The sequence below is a fragment of the Lipotes vexillifer genome, unplaced genomic scaffold (assembly GCF_000442215.2).
Source record: "Lipotes vexillifer unplaced genomic scaffold, Lipotes_vexillifer_v1.1 scaffold1017, whole genome shotgun sequence".
Lineage (NCBI taxonomy): Eukaryota > Metazoa > Chordata > Mammalia > Artiodactyla > Lipotidae > Lipotes > Lipotes vexillifer.
Window position 1 is genome coordinate 834,265 of NW_006772141.1, and position 18,242 is coordinate 852,506.

General features: G+C 37.1%; 1 protein-coding gene across 1 annotated transcript in view; it reads left to right on the forward strand.

Moving 5' to 3' along the window:
* The window catches only part of PPP4R4 (protein phosphatase 4 regulatory subunit 4), a 122,552-nt gene that overhangs the window by 92,012 nt on the left and 12,298 nt on the right, over positions 1-18,242 (forward strand). The window contains exons 15-22 of the mRNA XM_007447313.1: positions 1,231-1,336; positions 2,828-2,975; positions 6,926-7,070; positions 10,470-10,511; positions 10,612-10,686; positions 16,105-16,174; positions 16,596-16,679; positions 16,983-17,076. Coding sequence (XP_007447375.1) covers positions 1,231-1,336; positions 2,828-2,975; positions 6,926-7,070; positions 10,470-10,511; positions 10,612-10,686; positions 16,105-16,174; positions 16,596-16,679; positions 16,983-17,076 — 764 coding nt within the window. The remainder of the gene's footprint in view (positions 1-1,230; positions 1,337-2,827; positions 2,976-6,925; positions 7,071-10,469; positions 10,512-10,611; positions 10,687-16,104; positions 16,175-16,595; positions 16,680-16,982; positions 17,077-18,242) is intronic.

Here is an 18,242-nt window from a genome sequence, read left to right on the forward strand (position 1 = left end):
GAAATAACTTGTATAAAATATGAGAGGAGGGGCTTCCCTGGTGGCGCAGCGGTTGAGAATTTGCCTGCTAATGCAGGGGACATGGGTTCGAGCCCTGGTCTGGGAGGATCCCACATGCCGCGGAGCAACTAGGCCTGTGAGCCACAACTACTGAGCCTGTGCGTCTGGAGCCTGTGCTCCACAACAAGGGAGGCCGCGATAGTGAGAGGCCCATGCACCGCAATGAAGAGTGGCCCCCGCTTGCCACAACTAGAGAAAGCCCTCGCACAGAAATGAAGACCCAACACAGCAAAGATAAATTAATAAATTAATAAACTCCTATCCCCAACATCTTTAAAAAAAAAAGTAACATTGATTTAAAAGTAAGATTAAAAAAATATTTATGAGAGGAGGTAGCAAGCAGTACTCTCTGAGCAATGTATAGTTTTTCCTACTTGAATTTCAAGGATCCTAGTATAATCGTCTGAATCGTCAAGAATTGATTGTTATAATATTTATATGTAAGTCAAGATGGTGAACATGAATTTATACTGGATACAGTATATCTGATTGAGAGATTTTTCTCTAATACATCGTTTGAACCCAAATCCAGTAAAGATGAAAGGTTGAATTCATTTAGAATTAAGGTTCTGCCCAGTGGTGTGACAGAAATTCAAAGGACAAAGGAGTTTAAAACACTGGTAAGAGTAATTGGTATGTTGTCCCTTGGGTTCTAAGCTTTATCTGTGTCATGGACCGGGGACCTCCAAGAATGGCATTGAGGTGGAAGACGCAGAACTGAGCCAGAGGGATCTGACATATACCTGGTCATGGGATCTCTGAGTTTATATTTTAGAAGTTGCACATCTTTGGTGAGATACCTGACACAGGGTATGTTCTAACAAATGTTTGTTGAATAAATGAGTGACAAGGTCCAGAGGTGGTTGAGATAGAATTTGGGGAGAATATCACTTAAGATGAAGTGGCAAGGAAATGAGAGTCAAATATAAATCAAATCTGGATGATTTGGAAATGACTGCCAAATTGCATCAACTTTATAGTGTGATAGTAGATGAGTTGATTTGCCTGAGTGATGGTAACATTAAATTATGAAGACACTTCCACAGTGATTTGAGAGGTAGGCAATACTGCTTTTACTTGTAGTCAATAACTTAAAATAGATTTATGGGGCCAAATTATTCAGAGTATATACTATTAGACTGGTTTAATTGTCTTCCTTATTTCTTTAAGAATGTCTTACCTGTCCAAAAGGCCGCTTCACGAACTCTATGCATTTTTCTACGTTATAATCGTAAACAAGAACAGAGACACGAGGTCATTCAAAAATTAATTGAACGTAAGTAATCATTGTCTCTCATTTTGAAAAATAGAACGTAAACAAACTGGTTGGCCTTAGTTAGATCTGACTTATATTATGTATCATTTTGCCATGAATAATTAGGCCAATGTTGGTATATATTTGCATTTGAGTTTTGTAGGCTAATTTTTTGGCTTGTTTTAGAAATCTTTGACAGGATCAGATTTGTGATGAATGAGAGTAATGACTAGTCTAGGCTGCCTTTTGTGAATTTCTACACTTGAGAAATTAAAATATGTATACTTACTGTTGAAAGCCCAGTTTCTATCCTGATTAATACAGTTTGGAACTAAGATATATAAGTAGGCTGTCCTTGAATCTAATAATTTGTTTTATGTTCCTATTTTAAATATTACAGAATGTGAGTTTTGTTCCCTTGAATAGACTTGATAGTACACATGAATGTGAATCTGGTAAGCCTAGGTGGTTTATAATGTCTTAAAAAATTGTCAATTAACAAATGCAAATTTATTTTAATTTGCTGTGGGCTAAAATTAAGACAAAAACTTTTTGTTAAAATGTTAATTCTAGAAGTAGTGGTGCACACCTATATATACTTAGTGAATTTGTTAATTATTGTGTACTTGCTTTGACTGTAGTGTCTTGATGCTTTTATTAAACTCTGTTATCCAGCATAGGCAGGTAATGGAATTTTTCTGGTTATTGGAGTTTACCATTTTAAGTACAGATCACCACTTCTCAAAATTTCTTAAATTTTCTTAGATTCCATTTAAGAAAAAATAATGCTCAATATACTTTAATCTTCCTTTTTTTTTACTGTATTTTAATTCAGTTTTCATTTTTTTAGTGGTAGGACCTGACCTTTAGAATGTTTTATTTTGAATGGAGATCCTATTTGGTTTTAAATATTAAGAATTTTGCTTTTGAACATTTCTGTAATAAGGGCGAGAAAATTATCCTTTCAACATTGACCTGAATGATTTTCAGTGATATCGTGTTTACGTATGATTTTTAAGGAAAGCATTTTTAAGGAAACGAGAAGAAGAAAACAGTTAACTTCATTGGTCAAAGATTTTGAAGTTATACAGACCTGCATTTGAAATCTGGGTCTGTACTTTCCAGCTCTGTGGCTTTAACCTCTCTGAATCTCAGTATCCTTACCTTTTAGGAGGAATAAATTTATTCTCATCCCGTTGGATTGACTTTCAGGATTTAATGAGATAATATGTATAAAGTACTTAGCACATGGTGGGTAATCAAAAAATAGAAGATATGTTCATTCAATATTTAATAAATGCTCATGGAACTGAATGCAATGTTCCATTTTTTCTGTTTTTTCAGGTACTATTAATTTAGGGGTATATAATATGATTTTTTCCCCCCCTTATCCCTTGTTTTTGCTAAACAAATTGTGGATATAAAAAAGATTGTCATGGACTTAGTGATTTTTTTCACATGAAATTTTATGTAGGAAAAATTAAACTTGTAATTTGTTGTTGTTGTTTCTAGAACTGGGCCAAGGAAAAAGTTATTGGAATAGACTCCGATTTTTGGATACCTGTGAATTTATTATAGAGATCTTTTCCAAATCATTTTTCTGTAAATATTTCTTTCTACCTGCTATTGAACTGACACATGATCCAGTCGCAAATGTGAGGTATGGTACCAATCCAAGAAAATATTTGAAAAAATTGTATTTTTTATGTGTCTACTGTGATGAATATATGCAAAAGCATTTTCTTAGTCAATTAAAAATAATCAAGTGAAGAATTTATACTTGGTTTGAAATTCTTGGTAGACTTAACTGAGCCTCAGTAGGACCTGGAAACGTGATCTTTTAACACTGTCTCAGGTCTTTAGTTTATTGGATTGACGGCAGTAGTCACAGCCAGACTGGCAGGCTTCTCCAGCCACTTGGATACACACATTGGCATCAAGAGAAGATTGAGTAGATGTGATTAATTTATCTATATCTTCTAAGACTAAAGGAAAAAATAGTTGAAAGTTGGCTTGGAGAAGATCTGTCCATTTTTACAGGCCCATTTATTCAGAGAAGTAAGGCTGTTTCCAAGTCTTTTAGCTGTCTCACATTTTCAAAATCCAGTAAATGGTAATTGGAGTTGATTAAATAACTGTGAAGGTAAATGAAACGGGCCTGAAAATGGCTTGCTTGGGAACTGAAAAAAAGAATAAATGTATTTTGCCTTTTTTTCCTCCCCAAACAAGCATATTAATTTTTTTAAAAAATTGTGGTAAAACATACATAACATAAAATTTACCATTTTAACTATTTTGTACAATTCAGTGGCATTAAGCACACATGCATACTGTTTGAGTTATTTGTATATTGCATAATGAGTTGAAGAGAATTTTAAACCCTCAGCCATTAGATTTCTTATTTGTGCTCTATGCCTCTGTTTTGAATTTGAGGAGCTCAGATCTGCAGGAGACACAGAGTCAGTTGGCCAAGACTTCCTGAACAGAACTCCAGAGCTCCCTGCTGAGCTTTCACATACCAGCCGTGCTTCATGCTAGTTTCACGCTGTGTGACATATTTGTATCTTTTATAAAAAACTGATGTGCATTGTAGACAACATGCAACCATTTAATACTTTTTAACAGGAAGACTTGGCCAGGCAACAAGCATAGACTGATAGCATGGCTGTTGAGAGAAAATATACCAAGAAGAATTGTCAAAAGATGTTGAAAAGTTCAGCCTAAGAATGTTGTAAGCATTATTTAAGGGGGACACATCTAGACATTGGTTTTGTTTTGTATTTTTAGGGTGAGAAAATACAGCAAGTACCACTGCATTGGCTTTAGTATTTTGTGCATCTTACCTGTGCTCTATAAACTAGAGCTGAGGTTTGCTTGACTTGAGACTTAAAGCAAATTTAAAGTGATTTTAAGTAAATTGAAAGACCCCGTTGATAATTCTTTAGAATTTACCTCTTGGTAAATAACTAAGGGATCCAACCACATTGTTAACATTTTGCAAATTGAAGCTGTGAGTCTAGAAAAAGAGCTTCCAATGTGTTGAATTGCCATTTATCAAGCAGTTCTCAAAAATTATTTGAAAGGAAGTGAAATCATCTCTACTCAAGTCAGGGTGACTAACAGCATAGCATTGACTCTAAGGGAAAGCAACCTGTTAATTCAAAGACCAGGTGAAGATGAATGTTGCTCTATGAATTTTGGTGGTTTTTCTGAGTAAGAGATGATCATATAGCAGTTTGTTTTGGTTCTCACTCTCCTGCTTGGGCAGCTGCCAGCCTAACAAATGGGTCCAGCAACACCATATACTAACTGGCTTTTGGATACGAAAGCCTTTGCTCAACACTTTTAGAAATGTGCAGGTAGAATGAAGAGTTTTTGAAGCCATGCCCCCTGAGCTGATGTCCAGCTCCCCACCAGCCACGTGTCTGGGCAACTTACAAAACCCCTCTGTGCATCAGTTTCCTTGGTACCTAATTCATGGGGCGTTCTGAGGAATAAATACTTGAGGTAGTGTACATAAAGAATTTAGTTTACCTGAAAAGTATGATCCCTAATCTCTAAATCTTTATAAACTCCTGGGCCCAGGATTCTCATAGAGATAAATCACTGCTAAGGCTTCTGTAGCTTCTGTTAAATGTATGTTTTCTAGATCTGCCTCGGGTTATAAAGAATGAAGTGTGCGTGGACTGTTGATCGTTTTTCCTTAAGTGAGTGTTTAAAATCATTGAGTCTAGACAATACCAAGGCTAGAAAAAGACTATTGGTATTCAAAGGAGCCTTGTCTTCAGCTGCCAGAAATGAAAACAATTCTCTCTGGGGTAATTGGGACCCCTTAATTAGAGAAAGCATTACCATGCCTAGCAGTACCCGTGGTGAGCGCCGAATAAGTTTGGGACTATTATTGCTATGTACAGAGATGAAAATTCTAGAGGAGGAGCTTCTTTTGACTTTTTAGTTGAATAAAAAGCAGATTTTGTTGTATAAGAATCCTCAGCTGAAGGCTCAGCTGAGAAGGTATCCTGGGAACTCCAGGAATGGGACTTAGTTGTCTCAAGGTTTGGCATAGAAATAAAAAAATAGTATCTGGAGAGCTCTTAGATGAATGAATGAATGAATGAATGAATGAAGACAGCAGCCCCAAGTTAGACAACCAGCCCTGGCAAAGCAGTAGAATTTGAGCTTAGCAAAGCAGAACATTTCCTGCACCACCTTTTCCTAGGAAGTTTTTTTGTTTGTTTGTTTGGGTTTTTTTGATACTTTCCCAGATTTCCTTTCACCTGTCTGGAATCCTTCAGTTTGCTTGTTGCTTCTTTATCAGCCCCATTTAGACTGTGGTGGTGCTGTAGATGCTCTCCTTTTATCTCTTCTTCTCAAACCGCACTTACTTGCCTGGGTGATTCTCCAGTCTCATGGCTTATGTATCATCTGTGTGCTGAAGATTCCTGACTGCAAATCTGCAGCATGGACATCCACCCTGGACAGAAGACTCATTGAGCCAACTGCCCACTAGGATTTCCATCGACTGTCTAACAGGCTCCTCAGACTTCATTTGTCCAGTTAATCCCCACCTTCCTCATCTGCACTTGCTCCTTCTGCAGTCTTCTCCGTCTCAGTAAATAACCATTTCGTCTTGCCACTTGCTCAGGTCAGAGCCGTGACTTCCTTTCTGTCACTCCACTTCCAAGCCCTCAGCACATCCTGCCGCTTGTAAAATATATTCAGAATCAAACCACTTCCCACCACCTCACTGCTGCCACTCTGGTTCAAGCCACCATCATCTCTTGCCTGAATTACTGAAAGAGCCCCCTGCCACCCCGTGTCCCTTTTGTCCTTGACCACCTACAGTCTAATCTCAATACAGTAGCCAGATGATACTTTCCAAACGTTAAGTCACATCATTTCACTCGGCTGTGCAAAACCCTCCATGGCTTCTCATTGCTCTCAAAATGAAAGCCAGTCCCCAAACCGTGACCTGCAAGGCCTCCTATTTGAACTGGCCTCCTATTTCACTCTGAGGCCTCCAGCTGATTTCGTTTTTGCTCTGTTCTAGCCGTGCTAGCCAGTTTGCCAGTTTTGGCCAATTTGTTAATTGGGGGCAACTTCTAAGGCAAGCTCCCCTGACGGGGCACTTGCTCTTACTTTAATGGTTTTCTCTAGATAGTCATAAGGCTTAGTCCCTAATTTACTTTAATTCTTTGCTTAAATGTCATCTTTTCAGTGAAATCTTGACTAAAAGCCTCCCTGACCACCTGGTTTGAACTTGTAATCCCCCTCCTTGTACTCCTTCGTCATCTTTCCCTGCTTTATTTTTCTCTGCAGCATTTACCACTGTTTGACAGACATTTTACGTATTTGTTTATCCTCTCTCCCTACCCGTGTACTACAACGTAAGCTCTGTGACAGCAGAGAATTTTGTTGGTTTTCTCCACTGCGTTATCTCAGCACCCAGAATGATGAACGCTTGACTCATCATAGGCCCTCCGTAGACATTTGTTGCATAAGAAATTAACTCTCGGGCTAGCTAAAGCTTGAGTTTTCTTTCAATTTCATGTGACTGTCCTTCTTAGTTATTAAATTCACTCACAAGTTAATACTTTCAATTTATTGCAGAATGAAACTTTGCTACTTGTTGCCCAAAGTGAAATCTACCCTGAAGATCCCTGCAGATAAACATCTGCTTCAACAGTTAGAAATGTGTGTGAGAAAACTCCTCTGTCAAGAAAAAGATAAAGATGTTCTGGCCACTGTGAAAAGAGTAAGCGTCCCTCTTGCCACGACATTTGCCTTTCTTGCAGTGTTCGTCACAGCCTCACTATCTTAGCTTGATGGGATAGCAATATGTTAAAATATTTCTATCACTGCTAGAGTAGTAAGAATTAGTAACTGATTTGGTTGATGTGTGCTCCAGCTGGATATGAAAGTTCCTTCTAGAGGGCACTGAGACATTAATCTTTTATTACTGGTGATATAAGCTCTATGAGAGAGCTTACATTTTAGGTACTCAGTAAATACTGTTGAGCTAATAATGAATGAGTACTTCATTCACCAGACTCTTGATAAGTGATTAGAATTGGGAAAATTTTGTTGGCATAATTGGGAAAGTCACATTTGATAGAAACTTAGCCCTGAAAGGGCTGGAAGGGCCTTCAGTGATCTGTTGGACTTTGCAGAAGCTCTAGTCCTAGAAATGTTCAAGTGTTTGCTTAAGATCTTCTTGGTAAGTGGCAGAGCCAGGGCTGAATATAGATCCCTAGCGCTTTTCAATTATGTAACATTGTGTCTTACGGGTTTTTGTTTGTTTTGTTTTAGCGTGTGATCTTATATGGATTGTTTGGCAATATTGGAACACTAACACAGTAAACATTTGGGTTAGTGAAGTCAAACCTTAAAATACTTTATAGTCTTCAAAACCTTTTGGTTGAGTATATAACTAATATTTTTATAAGGTTATGTCAAATGAAAATCATTACTTTTATGGTGATGAATTGGGAGATTCGGATTGACACGTATATACACTAATGTGTATAAAATGGATGACTAATAAGAACCTGCTGTATAAAAAAATAAATAAAATAAAATTCAAGAAAAAAATCATTACTTTTATGAATATGGATGTGAAGTTCAGGACACATAGTTTTTGAGCATTTATTTGTAGTGAGAGAAGTTAATTTATTAATGTCTTAAGTAACTTGGTGTCCATGGTGAGGAAAAAAAAAAAAGAGTCCTTTGATTTTTTTTTTTTTTTCCCCCTAGAGATCATTGTCAGATGTTGCATAAGGAACTTTTCTTTTTTTTTTTTGGCTGTGCCCCGTGGCTTGTGGGATCTTAATTCCCCAACCAGGGATTGAGCCCTGGCGGTGAGAGCGCTGAGCCCTAACCACTGGACCGCCAGGGAACTCCCTCATCCTCTCTCTTTTTTTTTTTTTTTTTTTTTTCGCCGCCCCCCAGCCTCTCACCGTTGTGGCCTCTCCCGTTGCAGAGCACAGGCTCCGGACGCGCAGGCTCAGCGGCCATGGCTCACGGGCCCAGCCACTCCGCAGCATGTGGGATCCTCCCGGACCGCGGCATGAACCCGCGCCCCTGCATCGGCAGGCGGACTCCCAACCACTGCGCCACCAGGGAAGCCACGGGAACTTTTTAATAAAGTGATTTGATAACTTAGTATTGTATAATTTTATTTTACTGAAATCTAAATTCTTCTTTCATTAACTGAAATAATCAGAAATACCCAGAGTCTGGACATGCATCTAAATCTATAAACATAGATACACATAACATTTGTTTCTGTCTTTACCCTTTAATTACAGAAGTGTAAGCAATGGAGTTAACTTTCAAAATAGTAAACGTGGGACAGTTACTTACTTTTTTGAGAGAATTTATTAACTGAAGAGGTAACTCAAGCTAACCCTATAAATAGGGGCAAAATTGATATAATTAAATTGATAGATTATTAACTTTCAATGGATTATTCTGTAGTACAGCCCTTATTTTAAGAACGTGTCACATGAGGAAGTCAGTCTGTCCCATGAAAATTCTATAGTATAATATTCATCAAACTGATGTATTGGTATGGGAACCTTTCAGGAAGCTAGCTATTCAGAGCTTTGGGATAAAAATGAAATAGTTTAGTCAGTTTTTTAAGATGAAAAGTAATTTCATTTTAATGAAATTTTTAATGAATTTTAATTTTCATTTTTATGGCTATTTCATGCCATAAATTATAACATTTTCATAAATTTCAGCACAAAAATAAAACTTCAAATAAATATTATGTTTGCAATGGACAGCTTTGGGCATATGAATAAATGTACTTTATCCTGGCCATCAGAGTTACTCCTGTAAAAAAAGTGCTGTCCTCTATCAGAGACAGAACCCTGGATTAGATGGGCCATTCATTGTTTGATTGAAATAATTTATTTCAGACCAATGTATTCTGAAAAGACAAATATAAATTAAGAGAATGCTTTCAGAGTAAAGTCTTTTCTATTGGTTAAAATGTCATAATAATCAAAAGTTTCTGTGGCAAGGAACTAAGGATATTAAGCCCAATGATACCTAGCTTTGTATATATTTAGCTAAAAGTTTTTTTAAAAAATTCAGAAATTATATTGTATTTCTGAAGATTCAGAGAAGAGTGGCACAGGAAGTTATTAGAAACTAAATTGCATGTGTTTAGTATTTAAAATAATCCTCTACACTTGCTTTTCTTTTTTTTTTTTAATTAATTTATTTATTTTGGGCTGAGTTGGGTCTGTTGCTGTGCGCGGGCTTTCTCTAGTTGCGGTGAGCGGGGGCTACTCTTTGTTGAGGTGCACAGGCTTCTCATTGCGGTGGCTTCTCTTATTGCTGAACACAGGCTCTAGGCGCGTGGGCTTCAGTAGTTATGGCTCGCGGGCTCTAGAGCACAGGCTCAGTAGTTGTGGCGCACGGGTTTAGTTGCTCTGCGGCGTGTGGGATCTTCCCAGCCCAGGGCTCGAACCTGTGGCCCCTGCATTGGCAGGGGGGGTCTTTACCACTGCCAGTTATTAGAAACTAAATTGCATGTGTTTAGTATTTAAAATAATCCTCTACACTTGCTTTTCTTTTTTTTTTTTAATTAATTTATTTATTTTGGGCTGAGTTGGGTCTGTTGCTGTGCGCGGGCTTTCTCTAGTTGCGGTGAGCGGGGGCTACTCTTTGTTGAGGTGCACAGGCTTCTCATTGCGGTGGCTTCTCTTATTGCTGAACACAGGCTCTAGGCGCGTGGGCTTCAGTAGTTATGGCTCGCGGGCTCTAGAGCACAGGCTCAGTAGTTGTGGCGCACGGGTTTAGTTGCTCTGCGGCGTGTGGGATCTTCCCAGCCCAGGGCTCGAACCTGTGGCCCCTGCATTGGCAGGTGGATTCTTAACCACTGCACCACTAGGGAAGCCCTACACTTGCTTTTCTTAAGTTGAAAAACTTTTAAAAGTTTAAGTGGATCCTGGTGTTAATATATAGAGGTTGATTAAAAACACAACGTAGAGTTGGGAAGAACTTTAGAGACTTTCTAATTTAGCCTTTCACATAGTGGAGAATCTCTTCTTTGATCCTCCCTCTGGAAAAGGAGTCTTTCTGAGAAATGATTAGTTGATTTAATTTAATTACTGTCGAATGATTTAAAACATTTTCTTTGCAGACTGTGTTAGAGTTGGACCGAATGGAAATGTCCATGGATGCTGTGAGTACACTCTCTTTACCTTATGTTGAAAGGAATATTTAAAAATTGGCAGAGACTCATCATTAATGTTTCACAATTTCATTTTAAACTTTAAACTTAGTTTCAGAAAAAATTTTATGAAAAAGATTTGTTGGATCAAGAGAAAGAAAGAGAAGAGCTACTTCTTTTGGAAATGGTATGTTTTCACACGCACACACACGTACTCTTTTCTGACCAGTATTAACTGTGCTTTGTTATTAAATCTAATCAATAATTTCTTTTAGTTTCATACTACTTTTATTTTCCCTAAATGACTAAAGAAGAATCCTGACCTTTTGAAATATGTTCTTTTATGAATTGTAAGGAAAACTACATTTGAGAGCCTTTTAAAAAAAAACTACCTTATTGAAGTATAGTTGACTTCTGATTAACTGCAAATACTTAAAGTGTGTAATTTGGTGAATTTTGACATATAGACATATCCATGAAACCAGAATATAAAATACCAAGCGTTGCCATTCCTTCAAAAATTTCCTTGTGCCCCCTTAGTGATTCACATATTCTACTCTAGTCCCTAGCAACCACTAATCTAGTTTCTGTCACTGTAAATTAGTTTGCATTTTTTAGAATTTATATAAATTGAATCATATGTTAGTACCTTTTTGGGTCATGCTTCTTTCCATCAGCATGATTACTTTGAGATTCATCCATGTTTTTGTGCGTATAAAGAGGTCATTCCTTTTTATCTCTGAGTACTAGTCCATACCGCGGATATAATACAACGTGTTCATCCCCGTCTTAACGGACATTTGGGTTCCTTCTAGCTTGGGAACATTAGTGAAGAAGTCTTTGAGTGGACATAAGTTTTCATTTCTCTTGGGGAAATAACTTAGGAATGGAATGGCTAGATCATATGGTAAACTACACTTAACTTAAAAACAAAGACTGTTTTACAAAGTGCCTGTGCCGTCTTGCATTCCCACTGGCTGTGGTGGAGAACTTCGGTTACTCTGTATCCTCTCTAATGCTCGAGAGGGTGGGTATGTAATGTTATCTCAACTTGCTTATCCCTGATGCCTAAGGAGGCTGAGCATCTTTTCCTTTGTGTATTGGCCATCCTTATATTTTAGTTGATGAAGTCTCTTTTCAGATTTTAAAGTGATTTTCGTTTATCTTCTTATTGAGTTGTGAGAGTTCTTTATAAACTCTGAATACAACTCCTTTGTCAGAGATACATTTGATGAATATTTTCTTGGAGTCTGTGCTTCATGGTGTCTTTGGATGAGAAGTTTTTAATTTTGATGAAGTCCAACTTATCCTTTTTTTTCTTTTGCATAGTTCATGCTTTTTTGTTCTAAGAATCTTTTGTCTATCCCCAAATTATAAAGACTTTTTCCTGTGTTTTCTTCTAGGAATTTTAGTTTTAGGTTTTACGTTTAGGTCTATGATTCATTTCAAGTTAATTTTTATATATGTTTATTTTTTCCATCTCAATGAGCAATTATTCTAATGCCATTTATTGAAAACGTTACTTTCCCCATTGAATTGCCTTAGCACCTTTTTAAAAAAAAAAAATCAATTGTCCATATATACATATGTCTGTTTCTCGACTCCCATTCTGTTGCAGTGATTTATAGGTTTATCTTTTTGGCAATTCCAAACTATCTTGATCGCTATAACTTTATAGTAATTCTTAAAATCAGGTAGGGTGACTTTTCCAACTTTTAAAAAAAATTGCTTTGGCCCGTAGAGGCCCTTTTCATCTGCCCTTTTCATCTTGATACAATGTTTAGAATCAGTTTATCAATTTCTATAAAAAGCCTGCTGGAATTTTAGTTAGGATTGTGTTGATTAGCATTGATCTGTAGGTCAGTTTGGAGAATTGCCATCTTAACAATATAAGTCTTCCAATCCGTGAACATTGTCTACCACTTCATTTATTTAGTTTTAGTTTTGGTAGAGTTAAGTGTAGAGTTCAAGGCAGTCTTTTGTTAGATTTATTTCTAGTATATTACGTGTCTTGGCATTGTAAATGGAATTGTAATTTAAAGTTTTACTTTCCAGTTTTTTTGTTGCTGGAGTTGAAGAATACTATTGATTTTTATATATTAACCTTGTATTTTGAAAATGTGCTAAGTTTGCTTATTTGTTGTAGAAGTTGGTTTTTAGATTTAATAGGACAGTCTACCTGAGCCATTATGTCATCTTTTAGTACAGTAGGATTACTTCTTCCTGTTCAGTGTTTGTGCCTTTTATTGCTTTCTCTTTGTCGTATTAAAAGGTCCAGGACCTCCAGTATAATAAGAGACCGCTGACTAATAAAAGTGATGCAAGTAGACATCTTTGTCTTTTTACTGATCTTAGGGGGAAGCAGTTCAATCTTTCATCATTAGGTATGGTGTTACCAACAGGTTTTATATGGATGCCCTTTATCACTTCTGTTCCTAGTCTGCTGAGAGTTTTTATGAGTGATTGTTAAATTTTGCCAAGATGCTGTTTCTGCACTTCCTGAAATGATATTTGTTTTTCTACTTTCATTGTGTTAAAACACTGAGTTATATTGATTTTTCAAATGGTAACCGATTTTATATTTTGGGGATAAACTCTATTTGGTGATGATATATTGTCCTTTTCTCCGCTGTTGGATGCTTGGCTAATTTATTTAAAGGAATTTTGCCTTTGTGTTCATAAATTCGTAGTGGGAACTGGTTTATAATTTTTGGGGTCATTTCTTGGGTCTTTGAAATTTGGTATTAGAGTTATTCTGGCCTCATAAAATGAGATGGATAGTATTACCACTTCCTCTATTTTCTGACAAATTTTGTATAAAGTTTCTTTTTTTTTCCTTGAGTGTTTGATAGAATTCACTAGTGAAACTATCAAGAGTCAAAGTTTTCATTTTGGAAGGATTTTGATAATTCATTCAATTACTTTAATAGCTATAAAACTATTCAGATTTTTTTCTTTTTTGTCCATTTGATAAGTTGCTTCCCCCCCACCAATTAGTCCGTGTCCGTGTCATCTAAGCTGTCAAATTTGTTGGCATATGTTGTTTATAATGTTCTTATATTATCCTTCTAATGTATATAGAATCTATGGTGATACCCCCTTTTGTGTGTGTGTGTGTGTGTGTGTGTGTGTGTGTGTGTGTGTGTGTGTGTGTATATATATAATTTTTTTTTTTCGGTACGCGGGCCTCTCACTGTTGTGGCCTCTCCCGTTGCGGAGCACAGGCTCCGGACGTGCAGGCTCAGCGGCCATGGCTCACGGGCCCATCCGCTCCGCGGCATGTGGGATCCTCCCTGACCGGGGCACAAACCTGCGTCCCCTGCATCGGCAGGCGGGCTCTCAACCACTGCGCCACCAGGGAAGCCCCCCTTTTATATTTTTACCTTAGTGATTGGTGTTTCTGTCTCTTCGCCCCTCCCCCCTTTTTTTTGAATTGCTTTTTGGTGTTTTCTCTAGAGATTACAGCAGACATACCTAACCTTTTATAGTCTTCTTATTGTTAATATTGTACCACTTTATTTCACAGTGATGCAGAACCCTTTACCTGTTCCATACTGTTCTTCATGTTACGCTTGTCATGTGAATTACATCTGCACTGAAAACCCCACCAGTCAGTGTGATGATTTTTGCTTTAAGTTGTCATATGTATCTTGAAGAACTTAAGAGAGTAAACCTGTGTGTTTACTCAGATGTTTACCATTTCCAGTGCTCTTCATTCATTGCTTAGGACCCAAATTTCCCTCTTATTTTTTCCCTTCAGCCTGAAGAACTTTCTTTGGAAGTTCTCAGAGTGCAAGTATTTTGTAACAAATTATCTTCATTTTCCTTTATCTAAAATGTCTTATTTGTGGCTTTCTCTCTAAAGGATATTTTTATTGGATACAGAATTCTGGGTTTACAGCCTTTTTTATACTGTACTTTAAGAAGTGTTTCTGTCTGTGTTGTGGTCTCCATAGCATCTGATAAAATATCTGTTCTCATTTGAGTTATTCTTCTTCTCTATATAATGTTGTTTGTCTCTGTCTACTTCCAAGATTTTTTCTTTTCTTTTTTGTCCTTAGCAGTTTGCTTGTGATGTTTTTAGGCATGATTAGCTTCAAATTTGTTCTGTCTTGGATTTGCTGAGCTTCCTGAATCTGTAAATGAGTATCATTTCCCAAATTTGGGAAGGTTTGAGCCATTATTTATTTCAGTATATGTTCTGTCCCAGTTCCTCACTCTTATAACCTCTGGGTCTCCAATTGCACATATGTTAAATCTTTTGATACTATCCCACAGGTCCATGAGGCTTTGTTCTTTCTTTCTTTCTTTTTTTTTTTCCCTTAAACTCTGCTACTCAGAGTGAATAATTTCTGTTGATCCATCTTCAGTGTCACCAGTTCTTTTCCTGCCCTCTGCATTTGGCTGCTGAGCCTCCCCACTGATTTTAAAATTTCCATTACTCTGTTTGTCAGTTCTAAGATTTGATTTTTTATATTGTCTATTTTTCTGCAGAGAATTATGCTGTGAGATTAAAAACTTAAATGGAAATCCTCTGAAAAGCAAATTGCATTATTTCAGCAGTCTAAGCCAAAGATTAGAGCTCAGGATTGCCAGTGGTAGAAGATGTAGAGAATAAGCAGACTCTAAAAAATTTTAGGACTTAATGACCTAATAAACCCAAGACAAAAATCAGAGAATAGAAAAAGATCCACAGATGATCCTGATATTAGAGTTAGCAGACAAGGACTTCAAGACAACTGTGATTAATATGATCAAGATAGTAGAGGAAAAGATGACGCAGGCAACACTGCTGTTAAGCTCACTTAGTGATATTTTTCAGTTTTGCATGTTTTGTTTTCAGTTTTAGAATTTTTATTTAATAGTTTTTTATGCAGTCCAGTTCTACGTGGAAAATTTTTTATCTTGCGTATTTTCTCTGCCTTTTTATTTTACATGCACTTGAAAAGAATGTATGTTCTCCAGTGTTGATTGTAGTGTTCTGTACATGTTGGTTATGCCATGTTTGTTCAGAACTTGATATGTTTATTGATTTTTCTTGGCTATTCTGTTGGGATAAAGAACTCTTTGAGTTTGGGTAACATTTTGTTTCTTGGTCTGGGAGCTGATTATATGGGTGTGTTCACTTTGGGAAAATTTATTGAGCTGTACACTTATATTTGTGCACCTTCTCTATGTGTATTATACTTCAATAGAACATTTAAATAATATCTAAAAGATCATTTCTTTTTCTCTCAGTCTTTTAAAAGAAGAACATTATTTTGCCATGTATCAGTCAGAAATGGAAAGGGCCAGTAGTAACACATTTTGCTGATGAGAATTAGTAAATACGTTGTAGAAATTAACGGCTCATCACAACAATGATACTAAACTCATTGTTTTAGTTTGACAAGCCTCCAAGGGCACAATTCTGTAGATGTTAAAAAAAACACAAATCTGAAAGAACTGTGACTTCTTTAGACACTAATTTGGAAAAACAAATTACTTCTGTTATGTATTTTTGTGAACTGTATCTGTACCTCTAAAGCTTAGAGTAGTTTCTGATTAGAACAATTTTCTAAATCTAATGCTTACCTTTAATGCTAAGATACTGTTTTATTAATAGGAACAATTAGGAAAAGAAAAGCAACAAAATGATGGAAGGCCCACAAGTGATAAAACCTTTGAAAAGAAACGTAAGTAGTTTTCGCATGTCTTTATCACCAAGGTACCCAACTGATGTTGCATCCTAGCATGCTTAGTTTTTAATTTAATATGAAAAATCACTTCACTTTCTTTCATTTATCAAAGTTGTTTTCAAAAATTGGCTGCTAACTGTGATATAGGTTTAGGAGTACATGAATAAACGGTGAGGATCAATGTGGAGGTTCAGATCCTTCAAAGGAAAGTTTGAAGTTTGGCAACAGCAATAAGATTGCAAAATTGATCACTGAATAACTAAGATTGAAATATTTAAATATATAAAAAGTAAGATTTGGAAAAGCGTGTTGCTTCACTAGGGATAGTGATTCATATTCTCTGCATTGCCTTGTATGTGTATGGAGATTAATAAGAACTCAGAGGAAATTATAGCACTTAAATCAGAGTTTGTTTTAGGTAGAGACACCAAGACACCAACAACTCTGCCCAAGAACATCCCCATTTCTGTCCCTGGACCCTCTTCTGGCACCCCATCCACAAGTAAGAAACTTGTTTTTGTGTCTCCTTTTTTCCTTTCCTAAACAATAATTACAGGGAAGTCATCCATGAGATGAGATATATTATTTGAAGGCACCTTTTGCCTTTTACTGTTAGTTGTTTTGGTGGTTCTTAATGGGCAGTAGGGGTAAGAGATACACCAGTCAGGTCAAGCTAAGGAAAGGAAGCTACACCTGTCAGTGTTTTACTGAAAATTGTGGGAGTTGGAGAGGAAATGGGGTTGGGGCAGCTAAGGCTGAACTGATGAACTAAACAATTGCATTTCCCTTTTGCTTGTTACTCTAGGCAAAGAAATCAAGAAATCCAAATTGATTCGAAGCCAGTCTTTTAATAATCAAGCTTTTCATGCAAAATATGGCAACTTAGACAAGTGTGCTGGGTATGATCTGTCAGCTACTCACATTTTGACTTAATTTTTATTTTATTTTACTTTTTTATTAATTGTTATTGGAGTATTATTGCTTTACAATGTTGTGTTAGTTTCTGCTGTACAGCAAAGTGAATCAGTTATACGTATACATATATCCCCTCTTTTTTAGATTTCCTTCCCATTTAAGTCACCACAGAGCATTGAGTAGGGTTCCCTGTGCTATACAGTAGGTTCTCGTTGGTTATCTATTTTATACATAGTAGTGTGTTTATGTCAATCCCAATCTCCCAATTCATCCCGACCTCCCTTCCCCCTTGGTATCCATAAGTTTGTTCTCTACATCTGTGTCTCTATTTCTGCTTTGCAAATAAGTTCATCTGTACCATTTTTCTAGATTCCACTTATAAGTGATATTATACAATGTTCCTTTTTCTGACTTACTTCACTCTGTATGACAGTCTCTAGGTCTATCCACGCCTCTGCAAATGGCACTATTTTGTTCCTTTTTATGGCTGAGTAATATTCCCTTGTATATATGTACCACATCTTCTTTGTCTATTCCTCTGTTGATGGACATTTAGGTTGCTTCCATGTCCTGGCTCTTGTAAATAGTGCTGCAGTGAACATTGGTGTGCGTGTATCTTTTTGAATTATGGTTTTCTCCAGGTATATGCCGAGGAGCTGGATTGCTGGGTCATATGGTAATTCTATTTTTAGTCTTTTGAGGAACCTCCATTGTGTTCTCCATAGTGACTCTACCAATTTACATTCCCACCAGGAGTGTAGGAGGGTTCCGTTTTCTCCACATCCTCTCCAGCATTTTTCTTTGTAAATTTTTTGATGATGGCCATTTGGACTGGTGTGAGGTGATACCTCATTGTAGTTTTGACTTGTATCTCACTAATAATTAGTGGCGTTGAGCACCTTTTCATGTGTTTCTTGGCCATCTGTATGTCTTCTTTGCAGAAACGTCTATTTAGGTCTTCTGCCCATTTTTTTTTTTTTTTTTGCCGTACGCGGGCCTCTCACTGTTGTGGCCTCTCCCGTTGTGGAGCACAGGTTCCGGACGCGCAGGCTCAGCGGCCATGGCTCACGGGCCCAGCTGCTCCGCGGCATGTGGGATCTTCCTGGACTGGGGCACGAACCCGTGTCCCCTGCATCGGCAGGCGGACTCT